Below are 23,779 nucleotides of genomic sequence, written 5' to 3' on the forward strand. Positions count from 1 at the left end.
GTAGTAGTAGTAGTAGTAGTAGTAGTAGTAGTAGTAGTAGTAGTAGTAGTAGTAGTAGTAGTAGTAGTAGCAACAGTAGCAGTAATAGTAGCAGTAGCAATAGCAATTACGGATTAACGTTTCGACTTCAAAAATATCAAATAAAAGTAAGGTAACATATAAGAATTGTACATTGCAAATTATCGTGTGTACGACGAAATGGAGCTGATTTTGCTTGGTTTCATTTCATCGTGTCTCAGAATGTTACAATACTGATGCTATGGGCTGAAACCAACTATTTACGTAGGAAGGTAATTAAATTCAACATTTCTACCTATAATTGCATTTTAATGCTTGGAGATTTAAAGTCGACTTTTATTTACACCCCTATCTGTTGTGGATAATTATGTCAATTATAATCGGATTGAACGAATAACGCTGTGCATCGGTCATCACAACACGGTGACCTCAGTTTAATTTAATATGTTCGTGTTTGTTTAATGTTTGTCTGTCTTGCCTCATTGTTTTATAGTCTTTCCAAAGAAACCTGGATATTTATGTTTCTCTCGTACTGAAGAATCTTAACTTTTACTTTTTATTTATTTGGAACACAATACTAGTTGTTATCTGCAAATGCTTATTGATGTGATAGCCGAGGAGTCAAAATAAATATGTTGAACATATATAGCAGAGAATTCAAATATGAAAACTCAGATGCGTCATGAAAAAGTAAAATAATTTATATACGTGATGCTGTTTGATAAAGATGCTTGAATTAAGAGTTCACATAATTGTTTGTCTTTTGTTGACTTTCTAGCTGTTGTCGTTGACTGTTTTTGTCTTTGCCCAGTTTTGAGTAAATGTCGATTATTGTTATATAAAATGTCAATTAAAGTTAGTGCTAAAAAACGAATGTTCGCAAATATATAATATTCAGGCTATTAGCAATGCAACATCTAACCATTAACTGTTTGTATTTAGTATAAATAAACATATGCCATCTGTCTTTCACAACGTAATGCAAGGTTTTAAATCAAGACTTCATGTCTCTAAAACAATTACCAATCTGCATCTTCTGAAGCATATGCACAAATGCATCTACGAAATTTACGATGTGTTTATACAAATATAATGCACCGAGCAAACATTGCAAAAACTCGGTCTGTTGGCAGCGCATGCTTGATGAGATTTGTTATTTCGCTTAGCAACCAATGACGCCTGTAAATCGCATGCATCAGCATATTCTCGTATCATATTCTACGCTTCATTGACTTTTAAATAAATAAATCACGTGTTCACATAAATATACGATAAATCACGTAATATGAGTTTAATTCTATAAATATTACATCAATCAATGACTACCCTATCCATTTATCTTGAGGAACGAAACCTAAGTGACTGATTAAGACACATTCTTACATGTTTCAATCATAAAACTAAGCAATCTCTTCGGCAGAGATATAACTCGATGGTGATTAACATACGAAAATGTTCATTGTAATGAAAGTAGTTGCGATAACACGTATCTACATAATTTTCACCAAAATTGAGATCGTCATGATCTTGTATGTATATAATGCACATTTGATCAAAACTAGAACACGGTAAAGTAATTATATTACACACAAGTCAATTCACGAAATTGTTATAAGTTTTCATTTACAGAAATGAATGTTCTAGCAGGAATACACAAATGGGTCTGATAGCCACACGTAAAGATAGCGTATGGTGGTTAAATCAGAAATATCGAAAATTGCCAAGAAAAACTAAATGACCTGCCTTTTCTTTTTTGGTACAGGAAATTATTGTAAATATTACTGCAACTATCTAGGGAAGCTATGGTTTTGTTTTTGGAAAGCTTAACGCTAGTGTTTCAAAAGCTTTGCTCAGTTTATAATGCTCAAAGGAACATTTTCCCAACTTTGGTCAAGTACATATGAATACTTGTACTTTTGTTTCAAAGGTTGACCCTAATTCAGTCTGCGTCCATGACACAAATTGTAACACCAAAAAAAATAAAACACACATAGTTTCGATTAAAACAGACGTATGTATAATTGTGCAGTACTTTATTTTACTGTGCTTAACTGTACTCGAATAAAGCGTCGTGTGTCCGTTCTGTAGGAGCATAGAAGTAACCTCTCCGCCGTCTATTAATCTGGTCCTGCCATCGCACCTCTGTCTCAAGTTTGACACCAACAATATTATTACCCAAAAATCCCGAGGACCGAAACATATTCATTAAAAAATATGCAACTGAATGTGGCTATACTACAACCAATTTAATCGTTATTTGAAAACGATTTATGCGGTTTCTCATAGAAATAATATGTATTGATAGAACGTAAACAATTACATGTTTATTATCTTAAACGATATGTTGATAACAATATATAATCAACATGAATATTTTGTATTCTTTGCTACATTCGCTATTAATTATATCGACATGAATGCCAATCTATGAAATGAATTTATTTCGCACGCATACAATGCTTTGTCTGCATATAGACACAAATGTATATTATATTGATTTGTAATTATTATCTAAGGAAATGTTAAGCGGGTTCCTGTTCCTGATCAGATTTATTTGCAGTCAAATATTGTAAGTCGATACTTGGTTTCTGAAGTGCAAATCGTAATAATATTACAGAACATGCATCGGGGAAAATGTGCAACATTTGATACTAGTATAATATACAAACCACTTCAATATAACATAGTGTTATTATCTTCTGAACCTCTATTGGACCTCTGAACCCGCAATAAAGCGTTAACATATGAAGCAAATTAAGCTATACACGTATTAGGTCTCTTTTTAACATTCCCTTGCATATAACTTGAGGCAAATGACACATAACCTATTAAACATAGTACACGCTATACAATACAGTATAACACTAAGAACCCAATATCAAACGTAAGCGTGATCTAAGCTATAGTCATCTCATATAAATCCATGCATACTTTGCTAATCTAAGTCATGATTTGAGTTAAATCGTACTTAAATCACTTTTTTACGAGGCCAATCAGGAATCAAATTGGCATCCCCATGTATTTACTTCACACGCACTGTTAAGAATATAAATAATAACACAACAACATTTTTATATAAACGCATATTTTTAAAAGTGTGATAATTGAAGTTTGCTTTTAAAACACATTATAACATATGATTTATCTCTGCCTACAAATAATCTTCAATTATTCATCACAAAGTCATTGCACCTAGGTTTTTACCATGTAACTTGTATTTTATGAAGCTGCACGTTTTGCGATATCAAATGCATGTCTTTCATCAATCAGAAACACAATATTCATCTCGTCTAATCATACAACACAATCAAATGCATAATTCGCGATAGAACGGCGTTATTGGATACGTTAATCACTTTTTACAAATGACACAAAATGGAAACAGTTCACGTCCGGTGAGTTTTTATTTGTTGAATATACAAAATTTCTTCATGTTATCTATTTTACAATCTCATTTGCATTTGTCTGTCTGTCTGTCTGTCTGTCTGTCTGGCTGGCTGGCTTGGCTGGCTGGCTGGCTGGCTGGCTGGCTGGCTGGCTGGCTGGCTGGCTGGCTGGCTGGCTGGCTGGCTGGCAGGCTGGCTGGCTGGCTGGCTGGCTGGCAGGCTGGCTGGCTGGCTGGCTGGCTGGCTGGCTGGCTGGCTGGCTGGCTGGCTGGCTGGCTGGCTGGCTGGCTGGCTGGCTGGCTGGCTGGCTGGCTGGCTGTCTGTCTGTCTGTCTGTCTGTCTGTCTGTCTGTCTGTCTGTCTGTCTGTCTGTCTGTCTGTCTGTCTGTCTGTCTGTCTGTCTGTCTGTCTGTCTGTCTGTCTGTCTGTCTGTCTGTCTGTCTGTCTGTCTGTCTGTCTGTCTGTCTGTCTGTCTGTCTGTCTGTCTGTCTGTCTGTCTGTCTGTCTGTCTGTCTGTCTGTCTGTCTGTCTGTCTGTCTGTCTGTCTGTCTGTCTGTCTGTCTGTCTGTCTGTCTGTCTGTCTGTCTGTCTGTCTGTCTGTCTGTCTGTCTGTCTGTCTGTCTGTCTGTCTGTCTGTCTGTCTGTCTGTCTGTCTGTCTGTCTGTCTGTCTGTCTGTCTGTCTGTCTGTCTGTCTGTCTGTCTGTCTGTCTGTCTGTCTGTCTGTCTGTCTGTCTGTCTGTCTGTCTGTCTGTCTGTCTGTCTGTCTGTCTGTCTTGTCTGTCTGTCTGTCCTGTCTGTCTGTCTGTACTGTCTGTCTGTCTGTCTGTCTGCTGTCTGTCTGTCTGTCTGTCTGTCTGTCTGTCTGTCTGTCTGTCTGGTCTGTCTGTCTGTCTGTCTGTCTGTCTATCTATATATCTATTGAACTATCTTTCTCTCTCTCTTATTATATATAATATATATATATATATATATATATATATATATATATATATATATAGATATATATATTATATCTATCTATATATATATATATATATATATATAAAGAGAGAGAGAAAGATAGTTAAATAGATATATAGATAGATAGACAGACATATATATAAATAAATAAATATATATATATATTATATATATATATATATATTTATTTATTATATATATATATATAAATAAATATATAAATAAATATATATATATATATATATATATATGCAAACAAAACGATCATTTGAATACAGTGGTTGCTATGGTAACGAATCTGCATAAAATACATTATTTATATAACATTGTCTACAAATCAGGAAAAATGATATATGTACATTTTTTTAAACACATGTATACATATTCTTATACGCAATTAGATATATTTAGACATATATTTATTAAATACATAGTAACAAAATAAACAATATGCAACAAGTCCTTTTTATAGTGAATATTAACAAAATTTACAGTGTAGCCATTTCCATCCACTCTAGACTTATTTCAATGTGAACATCAGTCATATATTGTTAACGTCGTATACGTTAATGCTTGTATAAACTGTAATGTGCGGATATTTTGAATATGATAACCATGGTAACCATCGAATCCATTTGACAAGATATCGGTTACGAATGTTTCGAACAGCACAAACCCACTATTGTATCAGTAAATCCTTTGTCATACATATGAAAGATGAAGCAGAACAACTTATTTTGAAACCAACAATAGAGATAGAACAATTTGTCAGCAATACCCACGAACATATATAGTTATTTTCACCCGGGTTTGTTAATATTAGTAAATGGCAATCACTATGTATGCCAGCAATCCTAGGTTCCGTGAACATCAATTACTTTGCCTTTATTGTCCAATAACATAGTGATTCCATGTGTATTATTTTTACATACATACGTTTGCTTTTAAAGTATCGCTTTTAACATACATTATATAAGTAAGACTGATTATAAACGTTTAAACGACCCCAATATGTCGGCTGTAGCTTAGTGGTAGCGTTCTCGTCGTAAGTTAGACGCCCTAGATTCATTTTCCGGCATCGCTATTATTTATTTTCTGCAACCATATAAATACCAAGCCAACCAACGTAACACACACACAAAACAACAAAAAAACAACATAACAAACAAACTCAAATGGAACTAATTAAACCAATAAACTGACCATATAGCAAATACTGACCTGTCCGTTATAATTCCCTACGTCCTATGCTCCTTTTGCTCAAGTTGAATAACATTGGTAAACATAATGAAAGTTCATTACAGCCAAAATAAACACTATCGACAAACTCAGTAAATCCACGTTGATATACGACATTCATTGTCAGTTATCGTACAATATTGTATAATTGTATATTTAGTTCATATATAATCACGTTATTCCATAATTATGTGTTTATTTGATGAGATGCGTGTATTTGTCGGAATTTACCGATTTTGTTTGCGAAAGTCTTTAGAATATTGACCAGCTTATTTAAATGTATCTTGTTTGGCCAATCTTGAGGGGCAAAAGTTTAGTTACAGGAAAATTAAATTGATATTCATACCCTATGTCACGGTTACATAGCATGCTCACACCGTGTTTGGGAAACCAATTATTCTTTTATCAATGGGTAGTGTTTGTAAGCCGATGTTCTGATCGTTCTTCTTAATACATTTTAAGAATGCGATCTGAAAGCATATTTTGCAGAACAATAAACCTGTTATCATTTTACACAATCAGTGTCCGTTGTATAGTGTCTGTTTATGTTTCTTCCTCGGCATATGATAATTATTTCAAATAAACAATTTGAATAGTCAGTTATGCAATCAATGTAAATTTAATGTTGGGTAGATTTTTTAACACACCAAACAAACAGCTACGTGTCGTAAATAACTTTCCAATACGTATCCAAAAGCATATCATGCTGGATGTCAAGAATTTCAATTACACATGCTGTACGTGACACAATGTACATAGTCTGTCAATTTCTTTTCAGTGACTTATTTAGATAATAGGCTAGTGCATTTTGATTTTAATAGGAAATAGAAACGCAAACTGTCAAAGTTTGTAGAACATTTAAGGGAATAATGGAAAGTTCAACTTTTAAATACATTAAAATCTCCTGTGATAACACTATAATTATTGTACGCTTGATAATTTTACCAAATTATGCCAAACACGCTACCGAGTGTCAAATCACAGTAAAGCGAGACAGTTTCCAAAATGGCGGATGTCATATAGCGTTGAAGTCCATATGACTAGCGTGTTAAATAATAATTTAAAATGTTTCAGATTGTTACAAACTCCTTATATAATGCATGTGTAAAGATGTCAAAGTCCCTGCTCTATAAAATTGCTTAATTCTCGAGATCAGCATATTTTTTTCACTTTGATCAGGATACACGTTCTTGTTCTGTTACAATTTCACGCCTTACCAGAGCATTGTTCTATTTAAACATGGATGTTTTTAAGAACTTGTTTTAACTTAAATGCCGATATCGACGGGGAATTTTAATGATTTATATCTTCCCATATCTATCGTCTGCATAGACCGAAAAGTTCAAAGAATTAAACAAGATATGTATGCGAATCCACGATGTACTGATTGCCGGAACAGATTTTAACATGTTTGAACAAGTTAAATCCGTCATTTATAAGATTTGTTTCTTTTGAAATTCCACCCATGCGATATAACGTATTGCTGTTGAAATGAAGAAAACAAATCCTTGTTTGAAATGTTTGGATTATCATGACTGATATATCTATAAATATGAAAACAAGACTTAGATACTTATATCGAAATGAAACAAAACGGTTTTTGCAGTAGAATGTTTGACATGTACTCAACAAATTAAAACGTCGAATGTTTTGTGCATCAGTTTTACCACTTTTTGCACGACGGCTACGTGTATACTTAAGCACGGAACGACAACTCTGTTTTGAGATTACTGTTGAACTGGATGTTAAGGATGTTTGACAGTTAAATATCGAATGTGATAGTGATAAATCAATATAATGCGGTTAGGTCTTAAAACTAGAACATATATGTTGTTGTGTTGATGTCATGAAATGTTTTTCTCAGTAAAAGGAAACATTTAATATCTAATCAAGCGCGAAATTATAAATCTAATCTATATTTATAACCAAAATCCTCAATGTTTTTCTCCCGAAGCAAACACGTGTTCTTTTAATGTTATTCGTTTAATAGTTCTGTCATATTACTTACTTTAAAGACGTTTTATGTTAATAATATTATCGTTTTTTTGTGTAGCAATGCGGTTAAGAAATCAACATTACATTTATTATGAGTTATGTTATCAAACTATATACATACCGTGACGTATAATGCAGCTATTTTGTAGAGCGACGTATTAAAAAACAAAATAAACCTGGCATTGATTTCTATTCATAAATTTAACATATCAAAATACCGTTACGACGTATGCTTTAATTATCTCCTAAATCTCTTTTTTTAAAAACGGTATAAATGAATCCGAATGCAGATATAGGACTAATGTAATGCGTTTTATGTATTCTAATAAAGTTCGTTACTGCCATGTCAATGTTGCCAAGCCTTAGTTAAGTTAAAAACATAAATGTGTTACAATTCATTATTTTATTTTATTTAAACCTATTTATTTAAGCTCGATTGCGTAACAAGCCTAAGCTTATATGAAACGCTCTCGAGTCCGTTTCCTCGGTGTCTATGGGGGAGATCTAAAGAACGCTCCCACAGTGGGGATCGAGCCCGTGACCTCCCGATCGCTAGGCGGACACCATATTCATTACGCCACGGCGATCTTATTATTCATTATTTAATTTGTAAATTACATGCTTACATTTTCATATCAAATTATTGTTTGGGACAGCATTTATAAGGATTATTTTATAAAAGTGATGTGTTTGTAAACACAAGTTCTGCTCGCTCATGTTTCGAAATTCCAAATATTTCAGTTAACAATATAATTTGGCTACTGATTCATTATTTAATTTGTAAATTACATGCTTACATTTTCATATCAAATTATTGTTTGGGACAGCATTTATAAGGATTATTTTATTAAAGTGTTGTGTTTGTGAACACAAGTTCTGCTCGCTCATGTTTCGAAATTCCAAATATTTCAGTTGACAACATAATTTGCCTACTGATGAATAGTTATCGTTTGGCAGATAGAACTGATCTACGTTTTATCCTCTCTGTTGATTTACCTAATTTGTGATTAAAAAATCATATAGCTTCAACATACAACAAACGATTAACTAAACAAATCGAATCTCAAGATATGAAATACATGTTAATTAATTTCTAGTTGAATTTTAGAAATTACAGCACGCATACATCGCCGTTTAGTATATATTACTTCCTTAAACTCTCCGAAAATATCTCAAGCTGAATATCAGGAATTAAAATTAATGTTGCAGCGTGTGGTATATTGAACAATCATTCAGAATCCTTTCGATAACATATTGGAATTAGCTTTTAAATTTGCAAAACTTTCAACCACAACAGCTTTTCTTTTAATTCATTTAGATAATATTCTTTTTATACCTATTTTACTAGAATTAATTCTGGCTTAGGTTTTGCCAATCACAAATTTAAATATTAATGTCTGCTTTCCACTGATTTGACCGGAGCAATACATTCTCTGGGTCATTGTCATCTTGAAAGACAACTTCCATCCAGGGTAATATCTAGCTTTAACACGTCCTACATTTTTTTCCAGAATAGTTATTACTTTTCATTTAATCAACTGAAGAAAGTTTTTCTCATCCAATAGTAGGAGATGTAGTCACAGATCATTGATTGAACATTTCGCTCCATATTTTCCCGTGGTAAACATTCATATTTTAAACATATACTTAAAAATCTAAACGTCTCCTGACTGTCCTCAATGGTGTTTGTTACGATCCATATTTGTTAAACTTTTTTGTCAGTTCACAATGAGTCTGTCTTCTCTCCCAAGCAACAGTTAATAATCACCCGCCATTGTTAACCGAACTAGTCTTACTTTTTTTTCAGAATTTGTTGGAGGTTATCATTGGATCTAGCAATATTTTAACCTGTGGGATTTCCAACGAACAAGTAAGAACTTATCGTGCAAATGTCGGTTAATTAAACGTAAAATATTAACTTAAATATCAGACGTTTTATGCGCCTTATTTCTTTACAATTGTATTAAAAAATAATGCACGTGTTTTGTTAATGCAACTGCTACAAACATTGTTATCCCCCAATGAATGCACTGAATAACTGCAAAAACAATAAGTGCCAACATCAGTCTCCTTATCATCATACTCAAATGTAATCAGCATGTCACAGTTAACTCAAAACATAAAATACCTATACATATTTGTCTATACATTCATTTCTTAGAGAACAAAAACTAAAACAAATCTTTAGTGTAACCTTAACCAGATTGAAGGATCACGTGATTTTGTGGAGTTCACAAATAAACGTCAATGGTTCTAAACACACCGGTAAGTGGTGATTTTTTTCAAATAACATTCTTAAACAATTTTTCCCAAGAATTTTAACTGGTGCCTTAAATACAGTATTGTATGCTGCTTATAACAATGTGCAATACACCAACATTAATTTATTTAAAAAGTCTGTGTTCTTGTTCAAATTTTGATTTCTACAGCATTCATGTACAATGTAATGCTACACACAACGTGACATTTTTCACACATTTCAGATTTTTTTTCAAGGATATGTTCTTAAATCTTAAGATATTGACACAAGCTGCAAGAAAAACTGTACACTAGCGATTTTTACAAATGTATTTTAATAACTTGCGATATTTGGAAGAAAATAAAGTTCATACCTGTGTGTTTACAATATGTCCAACCCGTGTGTAAACCCCTGTGAACCCTCTGACCCAGCACCCTCTTAACAGTACGCATCAAGCGATTATTATTTTAACCCGTGCCAGCATTTTAAATACCGTCTTATTGCACAAATAATGTTTTAAAAAAGCAGATGTTTAACCTGAAAAGGATCAGTTTTATTAACGTTGTTTGAGGTATTAAAAGTCTATAGCGAGGACACATGTTTACTAAATATGATGTTATTCCTTCCAATGTGATTGTCAACGGATATGTGTTGATTGTTATGTATCAAAGTCACAGGGAACGAATAAGAGATAAATAGCTGAAAAACAATACAAGTATTGATTAACATACGTTGTATGTATGTTATGCAGCAATAGTAAATTGGTCATTATTGTTTAGGTGTTGTTGAATATCTATCAGTTCAACAGCTCTTAGTATTCGTTACGGTACCGATAAATAGGCGATACACCCGAACATTTAGTTAACATGCCATAAATGTTAATTTAGGACAAAAGTATGCTCAATTAACAAATGTAAAGGTTGTACATTGTTTTATTCATTCATTTATTAAGGTAAGGGACATGGAAACGAAACAATGGATTAGTGTTGCTTTATGTGCACGTCTTTTTTGACATTTTCCAACAGCTGTTTTGTGAGTAGTTGAGCTCAGTAGTTGTGCGCCCGCATTGCATTTGATAGGAGTTTAATCTCCGGCATCTCCTGTAAATTGTGTATTATGACATACAATGTAGGTCACGGCTTTAAATGTATCTTTCGACGACGAAGGCGTTTGGTTTCTTTCAAATTGTTTGTGTCAACTAGACATATGCAACTAAAAAGCATTTCAAACTGATAACTGTCATATTTGCCTTTTATATCAGGACCAACATAATCACCAGCCCAGCCACCAACACCAACACCATCGACGTCACGTGCAATAACAATTATAATCACATCAATAAAAAAAAACTAAACGGCTACTTTAACCAACACCGCCACCACCACAAAACTCACAACCACTAGAACCACCATCGTCGTCATCATCTTTAGGCATACACAGGTGTTTCCAATCAACCTCAATTTTTCTTGCGACCCACATTTTGCCTGTAATACTAGGTTGTGTTTTCAATCAGTTTTGTTACATTGGACCGTATTTACAAGATAAACGTGAAATTATAAAGATAACAATGGTAATAACAAAATAAAGATGTGTACCATTTACATCACCGCAACAGGAACGAGATAAAACAATCAACGTGTCCCATAATATAACATTATCATGTGGAATAATCTTGGTTAATACTTTGAAAATCATTATGGACACTAAAGCCACGATACACTTTATTGACAACGTCATATTATTCTACGTATTGGTTTATTTGTGCGTTTCGTTGATATTAGGGAAAAAAACGGTCTATTAAATTTGCAATGTCGTTATATTGGCATGCTGCAACAGCCGTAGCCCCATGGGCATGTACTTCAGTGGTAGAGCGCTAGTGTAGCATGTGCTAGGCTCGAGGTGCCCCACCCCTCCCCTGCATCTGCAGAACTCTATTTCACTGACACTGATATGAGGACTTACAAAATTTTAATATAGTTTCTATCAAACAATAAAGACGTCGTTATGTTGATATCTTCCAACGTTAAATACACCAACATGGGGATGTAGCTCAGTAGTAGAGCGCTCGCATCGCAAGTGAGAGGCCCCGGCTACAATCAACGGCATCTCCAGGTGTATTTTCATGTCATTTTTTCCACCGAATACATATCAAGCCCCAACCCATAGCTAAAGGAATTGGCCAGCCACAACATGTTTCGTCATTACAGCCACAATAAACTGTTATCGACAACTTTATATGATGGTTCATACTTTTTTCATTTGTACGTTGCGTTGATTTAAAGATATTGACCATTTTTATTTCGAACGACGAAATATCGACAAGATGCAGCATTTGTAGCTGTTAGGGGATGAAGCTCAGTGGTAGAGTGCTCGCTTTGCATTTGATAAGCACTTTGTTCGATCCCCCGCATCTCAATCACTTTTGCACCAAACGGGACCCGTTGTGAGATATCATTTAACATTCATTTAAATGCCTTTATGAACAGTTTAATTACCCTCATTTATGGATTTTTCATGTATTATGCAACCGACTGAATAAACGTCGTATAGATCGGGGACTTATCTTTATGTATGAATTTATTATTAGTACGGCTACCTAGGGTAAATTTATTAATGATAAATTTAATGAGTACTGGACATATAAAAAAACATTAAATTATACATCTCAAAGTTTACTGTAATGGTCTTATTAAACTCGCGAAAAACAAGTACGAATAAAATTAAATGCAAATATGGGAACAAAGTCATGCGTTAGTTTTATGTTAATGAAGTTCAGTACTTACTGGTCAATGTTGTCATTTTGTATCGTGTTGAATCTATTTTACCAGACCAGATCTAGCGTTGAAACGTTTACTATAAGGAACATTTACTTGTATGTGTTCACTTTATTTTTCGAAATAATGTACGAACTATTTGTTGATTTTGAGTGTGTATGGGCTTTTAAACATAACATTATTTACAAAATAGTTCTGAATAAATTCATGCAAAATAACAATTAACCACACAATAACCAATGAGCACAAATAGTGAAATAACATAGTGTTGTGAATTTAAACAAAACAAACATAAAATAACGTGATCACATGTATTAACAACTCTATGTACAACATATTGCGAATTTAATAATTAGCGCAGCGCAAAAATAGAATCATCATCATGTTTATTTTTATTTTTACTGTATATTATAGGAGTTGCATATTGTGTTAATTCTTCCACTTTAAAACAAAATACTTGCTGAATGAAGGTTAAAAAGCGATTGATGATATCGTCACGTAGCAGCACGAATGGTTCCTTTATGACATATCATGCCAACAGGGTAACTGATGTCGGTGTTTCATGCTACAATTTCCTCTTAATTGGACCTTTAATGTGATCCAGCGGCTTTTAATAATGGTGATAACTGTTATTTCAATTGTTACACAATACCAGGGTACAGGATCAACGAGTTTCCCAGGAGTTTACACAAGGGCTGCAGTGCCGTAGCCAGACCCAAATTTAAGCCGAGGCAGTATCTTAGGTCCTTCTAGGGGAGTCCGGGGGCATGCTCCCCCCCCCCCTCCCGTAAAAATCATTTATACCTAGAACGTCTCTGGTGCCTTTTAAAGGCCATTTAAACTACATTTTATACCTAAATTATCGAAATCGTGGACGCTACATATTACCGTTTGGTATCAATAAAGTTAACACAAAGCAAATATGCTACAAGTTCATTGTCAATTTTATATTCTGGTACCATAAACGGTGTTTGACGTGGCAATGATGTAACAAACTTAACTACAGAAAAATAGTCATAAACTTCATTTAAAGTCATAAAGAAAAAAGAAAAAAATGAGACGCAGCTCTCTCATACAAGCTATAGAGGATATTTGTTGAATTCGATGGAATATCGATTTTATTTCACGAGTGATCATATAAAATAATATTTTCACGAGTGGCGCAGCCAGGAGTGAAAACTATGAATTTTTAATGATCACAAGTGAATTAAAATCGATATTCCATCGAATCCAACAAATTTTCTTTTTATTTTATGTATTTTTTTCACCGTTTATTTACATTTTAAAAGAGTTTAATTGGATAATTTAGCTGGATTTATGACGTCATTTCGTCGAAAAATGACGTCATTTCACAGTTAAACAGTGAAAAATATCGCCATTTTTCACTGTTATTTTTCGCTGTTTAAAACAGTGAAATACAAGTTTTATTTCACTGATATTTCTCTATAAACCACCGGAAAGCATAAAATAAATAGTATGTATATGGATAATAGGATGTGCTTTACATATTTATTATTGAAATACATAAATAAAATAGAACTACCTTATAATATGAAACAGATCTATCAAACATTTAAGCGAATATTGCTTCATGAACATGTTTTATTATTCTTCAACTTTTAAATATCAATCTTATTGAACGCTGATTCAACTCTCCTGTCTCCAGTCGAATCCCACATATGTAGAATTTGTTTTCGATCAATTGGAATGTGTTTATGCACAAACATTAAAGCGATGCCATTAAGCCGTTCCTCTTTCATAGTAGAACATGTCCACGTTTTAAGCCTTCGAAGTGCGCTAAAACTCCGCTCACATGTACAAGAACCAATAAAAAAATATTATTTCTTAAGCAACATCAAATGAGCTTTTGCAAACTTGCTGTTGTAGTTCAGACAGTTTCACCGTGAAAAAATTCGTGGACGTTTGTTTTTCCATTTAGAGCTTGAAAGCACAATATGGCTCATTAAAAGAAATATTTAATGCATTTAATCAAAAGCGTTTTCAATCATAAACACGTATAAAAAGGATCATTGATGGAATTTACTTAAACGCGGCCCTACTGGGATTCGAATCAACGCAGTGACAATATAATAGTGAGCAATGGATACAGAGTCTGACGCCGTACCGATTGCGTCACAGGGGCATATTGCTAATCATGAGGAGCACAACTATTTAACTTACATCAGTGAAGTTTTTGGCCATTTTTTCAATTTTCTTGTGTACTATTTTGTTTTAGCACTGCGTCATCATTTTCTGTCAGTTGACAGTTCTATCATCAACGCTCTATCATCAACTTCATTGACTACATGTATTAAAAAGAAAAGACTTGAACTTCTTTATATCAAAAAAGTTTAATAGCGCGGGATATCATAATTTGAAAATTATAATGTAAACAAAGATTCTTACTACCTGAAACGGTCCCAGATTAAACTCGACGCCGGCCATAAAGAGGAGAAGTTCCAATAAAGGCGAAAACGCCAACCACCCGAAGTGTGTCTAGCTCCAAAATAGACCCAGACCTGGCCGTAAACACCCGATCCTCGCTCGGTACGTTCCGTTGTCTACAATGATTGTAACGTCGAAGTGTACAGTGCGACGCTTTGTTTAATATACGGATTTTCCTAATCATTTTGCTGAGCCATTGGACATCAATTGCAATTATTTAAATGAAACAAGTATCTGACTCAACATGAACCAATTGTACTCAATGATAATATTTGTTTGTGAATATCATAGTGCCTCAAATTCATTAAATTGCCTCAAAATTTCTTCTATAGATTTTAATCTTTGACATAAATTTTTCTTTTTTCCTTGTAATCTCAACATTGCTCTGCAAATTTTAGCCGAGGCAACTGCCTCGGTGTGCCTCAGCGTGGCTACGGCGCTGGGCTGGACAGAATGAAAACACACCGTTAAGGACTTTATTTTTGCAAATATCTCAATTTATAAAATATGTTTGAAAAAAATCTTTAGTGCATAAAAGACGGTAGTTTTTACAGTTTGTGCCAATATTTTCAGATCAAGTGTTGCCAAAATGTCACTTTGCTTGAAGCATTACCGTGTATAGGTATATGAACCTTGTTTCGATGTTTTGGCCAAGAGCACAGGCTTATTTTATAAAGTAGTTCTGATGTTTTTCACATCATCGTAGGCCTCATCAAGGATTGTCTTTTATGCAATATGTGAAATTCTTCCGCAACATTGTTTTAAAAAGTTATTTGAAAAAATGCACCACTTAACTGATGTGTAAACTTTCATCAACAGCCATTTTGGAACCCCATAAATTCACGTGATCCTGCACCCTGAATACGAAACTGCGAAAACAAATGCGAGTTTACTTATTTGACATTTTCTTTGTTACAAATTAGATTTAAAGTATAGTATTTAAATCAAGTTTGACTTTCTTTGTTTTTGAAGATTTTATATGACAGTACATGACTTGTGAAAATAAGTGTTAAAATACACAAGAACTTCACTCTATTAGGTGTTTTTATTCAATTTGTAAGACCCTACAAAAATGGAATGTTTTTTTTGTTATATAATTTGTTTAGTAACCACATACGTCATTGATTGGATTATGTTAATAATTCTTATTAACATATTTATTCGCGATATTCATAACACATTTCAAGATACTATGCTGCCATGTTTGTGAAATGGAAATATTAAAATATAGTGTTAAAATAGCATACCATAATAAGCTTACCAAATACATTTTTCAAACAAACAGCATACACAATATGGCACCATGAGTGTAATATATTTATTGTATTTATCCGACGAGAATGTGAAAAGTGTAAAATAATATAAACATGTACAATACTATGTATAAAGGCATTTCCTACTCATGGTGAAAGTTAGTTCATGTATAACAGTATTACACATTAACCCACGCTGTGCGTATCACCAGTATAGTGTCACTTTTGTGCCCAACAATCAGCCTGCCAGTACGTGCACTGTAGAATACAGAATCTGGACGAAACTAACCATCCTTCTCGGAAGCCAGCTTTACCACTCTTCCTCGCTCACCATCGACTCGTACCAAGTTGTTTGAATAGTATCCACAAGCCAGCAGCTGACCTGAATCTGACATGTGTACAGCTGAAGGACCACAAAGTGTAGGATTTTCCAAGGTTGATAGGACATTCCCATCCATAGGCATGGTAATGAGCTTGCTGTGATGGAAGCTGGTCACATACAGCCGTAATCCACTCACTGTACACTTGTACACTGAAATTTATCAATACATTGAAGTATATCGTAACAAATGAATCTGGTTTATAATTTGCTCGAAACACGCTACATACACGATAAAATGATGTATATATCGAAATCTTTGGAAATCATTTGGTTCACTTTTTCAGTAAACACCCATAAACACTGAACATTAACGAATAGTTCGTTTAATATTTCGAAAAATAAAATAAACACATACAAAATCAATGTTCCTTATAGCAATAACCAACATTTCAACGCTCGATATGATCTGGTAACATAGATTTAACAAGATACAACGTGCTCATTTTTGCTTTTTGTGGGGCAATATATTTAACAAATATACTTAACACATGTTCATTTACCATGTTAGTGTTCGTGTGACGTATGCATATCTATCGTTGCAGGAAATTGTGCCACAACAAAATAAAACGAGCATTTTGTATCGTTAAATCGTTGTTACCATAACACATCTAGCGTTAAATTTTAGCTATAACTATAAGGTACACTGATTTTGTATTGGTTAACTTAATTTTTCGAAATATTTTGCAAAATATTAGTTGATTTCGAGTATTTATGTTTCTTTCATATAATCCGGGAAATACAATTAGAAATTGATAAACTGTAGACTTAAATACTGGTTTATTTTCATTCCCGGCAGAGCGCAATATTTCTATTAATGTAATACACTTTGACATTTATATTAGACATAGGTGTCGTGAAGAACGTAATTCATCGAGCCTTTAAACAGTCCAACAAAAAACACATTTGTACTTATCTCAACATGAGTCACATACATGAAGCAAATAGCTGAAAGTTGTATGAACAATACTGAAATATATCGTTTTACATATCAATTTGTCAATTCATTAGTAAAAAAAATATGTTTCTCGGCCAGATTCGACTGGTTCTAACTTTTGGCGCAAAACCACATGTATAGTATAATTGATGTTTAGATTTCTCAGAAATCACTGATTACAAAGAAGATACTTCGACAATTAGCATTAAACGCGGTTCAGCCGTCGGTATGTTTGATTCTCATATGATAACCATTGTAATCAAAATCGACATTGATGGACGTTTGGCAACAAATCAAATTTTATGTTTATTAAATATCATTCTTCTATATTCAGCTTTAACAGTTGAAATATACAGTTAAGGTTAAAGTTGACATCCGCCTACCTTACGTTTAAGTAGAATAGTTGGGATGAGCGCGTATTGTTTACAACTTTAGTACAAATTGTGTGTTTTGTGTTTTTTAATGATGATTCAGGTTAAAAAGTCAACACAAGGTGGATAAAATACATTCAAATCAATGTAAAGCTGACAATATGTGGTCAACAACTGATTGAAATAGTTAATGCGCTTCAACGACGAATAAACACAAATACATTGTAAAACAAACACTCGTTAAAGTAAAATAAATACTCGAAGTCAACGAATATTTCGTACAATATTTCGTAAAATCAATCAAATCAATATGTGCCTTATAGCAATAGCCACACTTTGAACGCTAGATCTGGTATGGTAACATAGATTTAACGAGATACAAAATGCTCGTTTTTATTCTTTGTGGCACACTATATTCAATTTTAGTTTTCCGCAATGCATTTTAGTACAGGTACAATTCCTGCCAATGTAGTAATAACAGTAAAATAGTAAATCCTATACCTAATATTTAAATACCGTGATTAAGTATTAAACAACATTACAAAGACTTTAACCAACAATATAACACGACAGCGATTCGGCTACCGCTCCTAGCACTATGCTCGGAATCAGTAAATCTCTGAGCGTAGGTTGTAGACAGAGCAAGTTTGTTTGTGACTTTTTATCAAACAATATTTTTTTTAGGAGACACAGATTACCACAGAAACATTTTATATAAAAAGGGTATTTTTGAGTCAAAAAGGGCATAAGTACGCTACAGCGGAGAAAAATAATTCATTGATATCATGAACATGATAGGGTCATGGTTATGTAACCAACGTAAGCGATCATAAACGACGTTCGCTTGTAAAGATAGTATATATACGTGCATGTACGTGCACTATTAAATATATAAAAGTATTCTTAACCGTTTTTTAGCTTCTTAGTTTTAGTTAATCGGTTGATAACGATGAAAATAAAAGGTAACCGGTTAATAGTGTACTAACCTGTGTTATTCCTACTGTTAATATACTGGTAGTATAAGAACATTGGACTATAATATATTAAGACGGTCGACAGACCAATGGACTATCACTCACTGTTTTACAAACGCAACCACGTGTGATGGCACGGTAACAGTACTACCAAAATACAAATAGATACCTCGAATCAGACGACGAAAATCGTAAGAATTATATAAACATTAAAATGGACACTACATCAAAAAAGTGTATAAACCAAAACAGCAAAATACTTCCCAAGCACCAAAGCATGTATACATGTATTTATTTTGATGCAGAGGAACAACGCTCAAGTGCAAGTGTGTTTTGTAAAAACGTCATTGATATGGTGTTGATTGGTGTTGTTGTTGGTTTTTACCATGGCTCACGCAATCGTCGACCAGATTTAAAGAAAATTTCTTATATATTATTTTTATTACATACAACTCGCAGACAGACAACATTTACAATTTTGCGGATGCAGTAGATTTGTTGCTGAGCTCAAGTCTGGCATAATAATAAAAAAATGAATTATATTCTCGACCTCGAGTTACCCACAAGTGTTTGTTCACCATATATCTCGCAGTTAAAGAGCTGAAGGTTTGCGTTAATCCATATTTGAATAAACGATCAAAGAGAGAATATAGCTAAATGACATTTTTTCCTGGATCACACTGACTGATCGGGAATTCATACTTATCGCCTACTCGGTTGTCCGACATATAGCGTTAGTTTCGACATTTAGCATCAGTATTGCAACATTTTAAGAAAAATACGACGAATAGTGTCGATGACACATGATCGCTGCTACAAGTACAAGAAGAATGTCAACGTTGAACGTAACCAGCGAGCAAATAAAGGTTAGATAAGTGTTTTGATTGTTAATTACGACAATTGTATATGAATCAATGAGACACATTATATGTGTATATATTTATAATTTTGCAAGGCATATTTACATTGCAAAACAATATAATTATGATCGAATTAAAGATTTGTCGATGAAATTATGCTAATAAGGAAATATTATGTAACCATATGTGTTCACGATGCCAATTAATATAGGATAAACAAAACCGCATAATGGGAAACAGGGGTAAAACGGTCGCACATTTTTTCATCTAAATAATAGCGTCCTTCGCGACAGTTGCTGCATTTTAATAGGCTTATCGACGGCTTATATGCACGATAGTTTAACAGATTACAATAAATGACTAATACAAAATTTAAAATAATGATAGATTTTTATTCATAGTCACTAAATTTAGCATTTAAATGTTACATTGTTTCCCGCGGCACAGTTCGCACGCAGGCGAAAGAGATATAAGATTATTATGATGATCGTTCACTATTCGTATGCAGATTATTAAGAACGGTTCTGTATTGATGTTAAATTCCCATTGATGTGTTAGATTTGTTAGATTTGTTTTAAAGAGAATTTCGAATTTCTCTGTATCGATCTATGCTAGCATACGTCTGTAATGATTTAGTAAAGAGACTTAATTCCAGAGAATTAACCATTTAAGCTTAATAACCGGAAAAAGTTGTTCTAACCGGTATTTGACTTCGGTGCATGTGGATCAAACGCCTTAACACATTGGGTCTTTTCTGTATGTACTACTAATAAAAAAGTGTTTAGCTCATTTACAATCTACTAACGTTAGCAACCAGTGAACGCACCATTAAACATATTCGTACGGAGAGTTAACACGATTAAATAATCCACATTTTATTCCTCGCAATCGTAAACAAACATAATATGACCGATTAATATAACATACAATTATTAAACAATTATTTCTCTTTCACTGATACGTTTACTCGTACATTTTGTACGACCAAAATTGTGTTTGTGTGTCTTTATAAACGAAAATACTCAGAAAAAGTGTCTTGTGTACATAAAGGAGTTTTCTGCTGTACATCACACACTTATTTGCAATTAAATGACACTTTGATTTCCTTTATTTTCTGGTTCTACTCCTACTGAACTTGTCTTCAAGTTTTTATTTATCAACGTTTTTCTGGTATGAAAAACTATAATACGATAGTACATACTCGCTTTAAGTAAACCATACTAATCATTTCTTATAGGTTTCTAACCGACTCGACTCCAAAACCCGCATAGAAGTCTGTCAAATATGCTGATCATTATTTGTGCTGACAATATATGTACAGGCGTGAGATACCTACTTATATTGATTAAAGACACCTCATCTCAACCAAACTTTTATTTTAGACGCGGATCGCCTTTTTATCGGTTACTCGTTTTATTTAACTTTGAAAATAAATCAAAAATAATTAAAAAGCGTCAATTAATCAAATGGAATAAAAGTCGATTCAAAATTGGTTTGTGCATAATATTTATTTAATTTATTAATACTATGGCTTTATTATAGTTTTCGATCGTGCCTTTTGGTATAGTTTCACTAAATATGATTTCAACATACGAATCGTCATACTGAATTTGTGAGCGGAAAGTTTATTTCCATTGCATTGGTAAGCACCACGATACAAGTAACGGTCATAATGTACTAAATATTTTCCCTATATAATTCAATGTTTAAGTCACACATTTAAGAGAAAATATATGCAAAATTTTGAACATAGAGACCCCATAAAATACTTTTTCTTAAAAGCCATTCTAAGCGGAATCGATATATGCAATGAAACACTGGACTATTGTTAAAAGCTATGTCGAAATAGAAGTAAACAACTATTTGAACGGGTTAATGGGTTCTTTGAGCACACATTGTTGCGATTTTAGATGCTCAAGACGAGTTTTTGTACGATTGTTTATTATTTTCCTCTGAAAACGCAGTTTTTTTTTCTAAAAAATTCGCTCCTAAATTGAAACTGACCGAAACGCATAATATCCCGCCCAAAAATGGTGATTTTATGAAAATACAGATCCTTTGTGACTGGGCTTGGTTTGCGCAATGTCATAATATACTAAATATTTTTCCTTTATAATTCAATGTTAAAGCGACAACTTTAAGCAAAAATAAATGCAACATTTTGCACATAGAGACACCTATAACCATACATTTTCTAAAAGCAATTCTAAGCCGAATCGATTTATGCAATAAAATAAATAAAGTAACCTAAACATATTTTTAAATAAACCACCGATCAGTCGGAAATAGAAAGTTTGACGGCATCTTCGCACAAAGACAATAGGTAAAACCGTGATGTTTTAAAGGCACATTCTAACATATTTGTAACCTCTAATTGCATGATAATTTATTTAAAACCGTGTTCATTTTTCGTTCATAAACTTGCTTAGCGAACATTTAAACAGGTATTCAAGAATTAAAATTCAAAAGTCTTAGAGAGAGACACGTTATTATATGTGCATTACATAAGTACAGATAAAATGGATAATTATACTAATAGAAGAAATTCGGCTTACACATAATTCTGAATAAAATTGCGGTATGATTTCTGCAAACTGTACCAATTTAGAACTTATTGTAAGTATTGCGTTACATATTATTGTTTCTTCATAATACGTGTAATTAATGCTATGTAGTATCACAAGCGTCTGAACAGTACAAATTGTTGTCAGCCAAATAAGACATCACTCATTCAACCGTTTTAGAAATTCAATGTTTCAATTTAGAAAGCGTACCTGTGAATCCTTCTGAAATATCTTCGTAGATCTTCCTTACTACCTGACCATCCAATCTGTATTGGTAAAAGGCTTTACCTGATGAAACAAACACAGTCCCTTTAGAATATGCGATTCCGTTACATTTATGTTAAAATGTAAGTGTCCTGCCTAACACTACTTGTTGACAGTGAGGAACTGGATCATGCTTGCTTCACGATATGTAACAGCGAACTCAGTAGGACTGAAACTGCACATGTCTTTTGGCTGGCTTGGTAGGTCTGTGTGAGCGACAACTTTGTATTGCATATCAATCAGCTTCATTTTGATGTTTTCATAATGCGCCAAAAGGAGCTCTCCACTAGAAAGTTCAATTATGCCACTTATATCACAGGTTCCTCTATCTGATGGCAGTTTGACACTGAGAAGCATTTTATCTTTACAATGAAATATCTCGCCCGACAAACATATTTCTAAATTTCGATTTAAATCTTCTACATTACCCAGGACACTGAGGCCTGATAAAAGTTTCTCAACATCGGGATTACCTTCAAAAGTCATATCAACATTTCGGTTGGCAGATAATTCCTTTAATATTGTGTGCTTGTTTGAAATCATTTCGGTGAGTTTAGAATGTGCAATAAATATATTTACGTTGGGCCTGCCACAGTCGAAATCTTTAATTGCTTCCTGCATACTTTTGAAGTCTTCCTTAAGCTTTGAGCATTTCCATATGCCGGATTTCAAAGGGTTTCTTAATGTAATAAGCAGCGTGTCCAGAGACTGTATAGTATTTCCCTCCAGGTGGTCCAACAAGTCGTTCATTTTCATGCGGAATAGTTGAATTTCTGTATGCGCTCTGCCACGTGCCTCTTGCAGTTTCTGCATGCATTCGTTAGCCATGTCGATTTGTGTACCCACTTTCTGCTGTTCCGAGACAAGGGTTGTGGCTAATCGCTGAAAATCTGACTGATTCATCGTATTTGCCTTTTACGCTGTCTGCACTATCTTGTTGCATTTTCTGAAGAACAAATACATTACTATAATGAAAGCCTACGTTTATTACTAAAATTACCAATTCAAAGATATTAAATTTAAAACGAAGTCCCAGGTCATTATGACTTAGTTTTAAGAAATTTAATGTCAAACAAAGTTGAAGGTCAGTATAACTATGGTTCATGAAGTTCATTGTTTCA

General features: G+C 33.6%; 2 protein-coding genes across 2 annotated transcripts in view; both read right to left on the bottom strand.

Annotated features, from left to right (window-relative positions):
• LOC127874321 (probable thiopurine S-methyltransferase) overlaps window positions 1-23,779 on the bottom strand; it is a 195,058-nt gene that overhangs the window by 75,872 nt on the left and 95,407 nt on the right. The window lies entirely within an intron of this gene.
• LOC127872253 (uncharacterized) lies at window positions 22,761-23,561 on the bottom strand. The gene has a single exon (XM_052415583.1). It carries the CDS (start codon window positions 23,559-23,561, stop codon window positions 22,761-22,763), a length of 801 nt encoding a protein of 266 aa, XP_052271543.1.

Source organism: Dreissena polymorpha, chromosome 3 (assembly GCF_020536995.1).
Source record: "Dreissena polymorpha isolate Duluth1 chromosome 3, UMN_Dpol_1.0, whole genome shotgun sequence".
NCBI classification, from domain to species: Eukaryota; Metazoa; Mollusca; class Bivalvia; order Myida; family Dreissenidae; genus Dreissena; species Dreissena polymorpha.

Coding starts and splice junctions, on each gene's coding strand:
- LOC127872253 (XM_052415583.1), bottom strand. CDS start 23,561: ATGAATCAGTCAGATTTTCAGCGATTAGCCACAACCCTTGTCTCGGAA.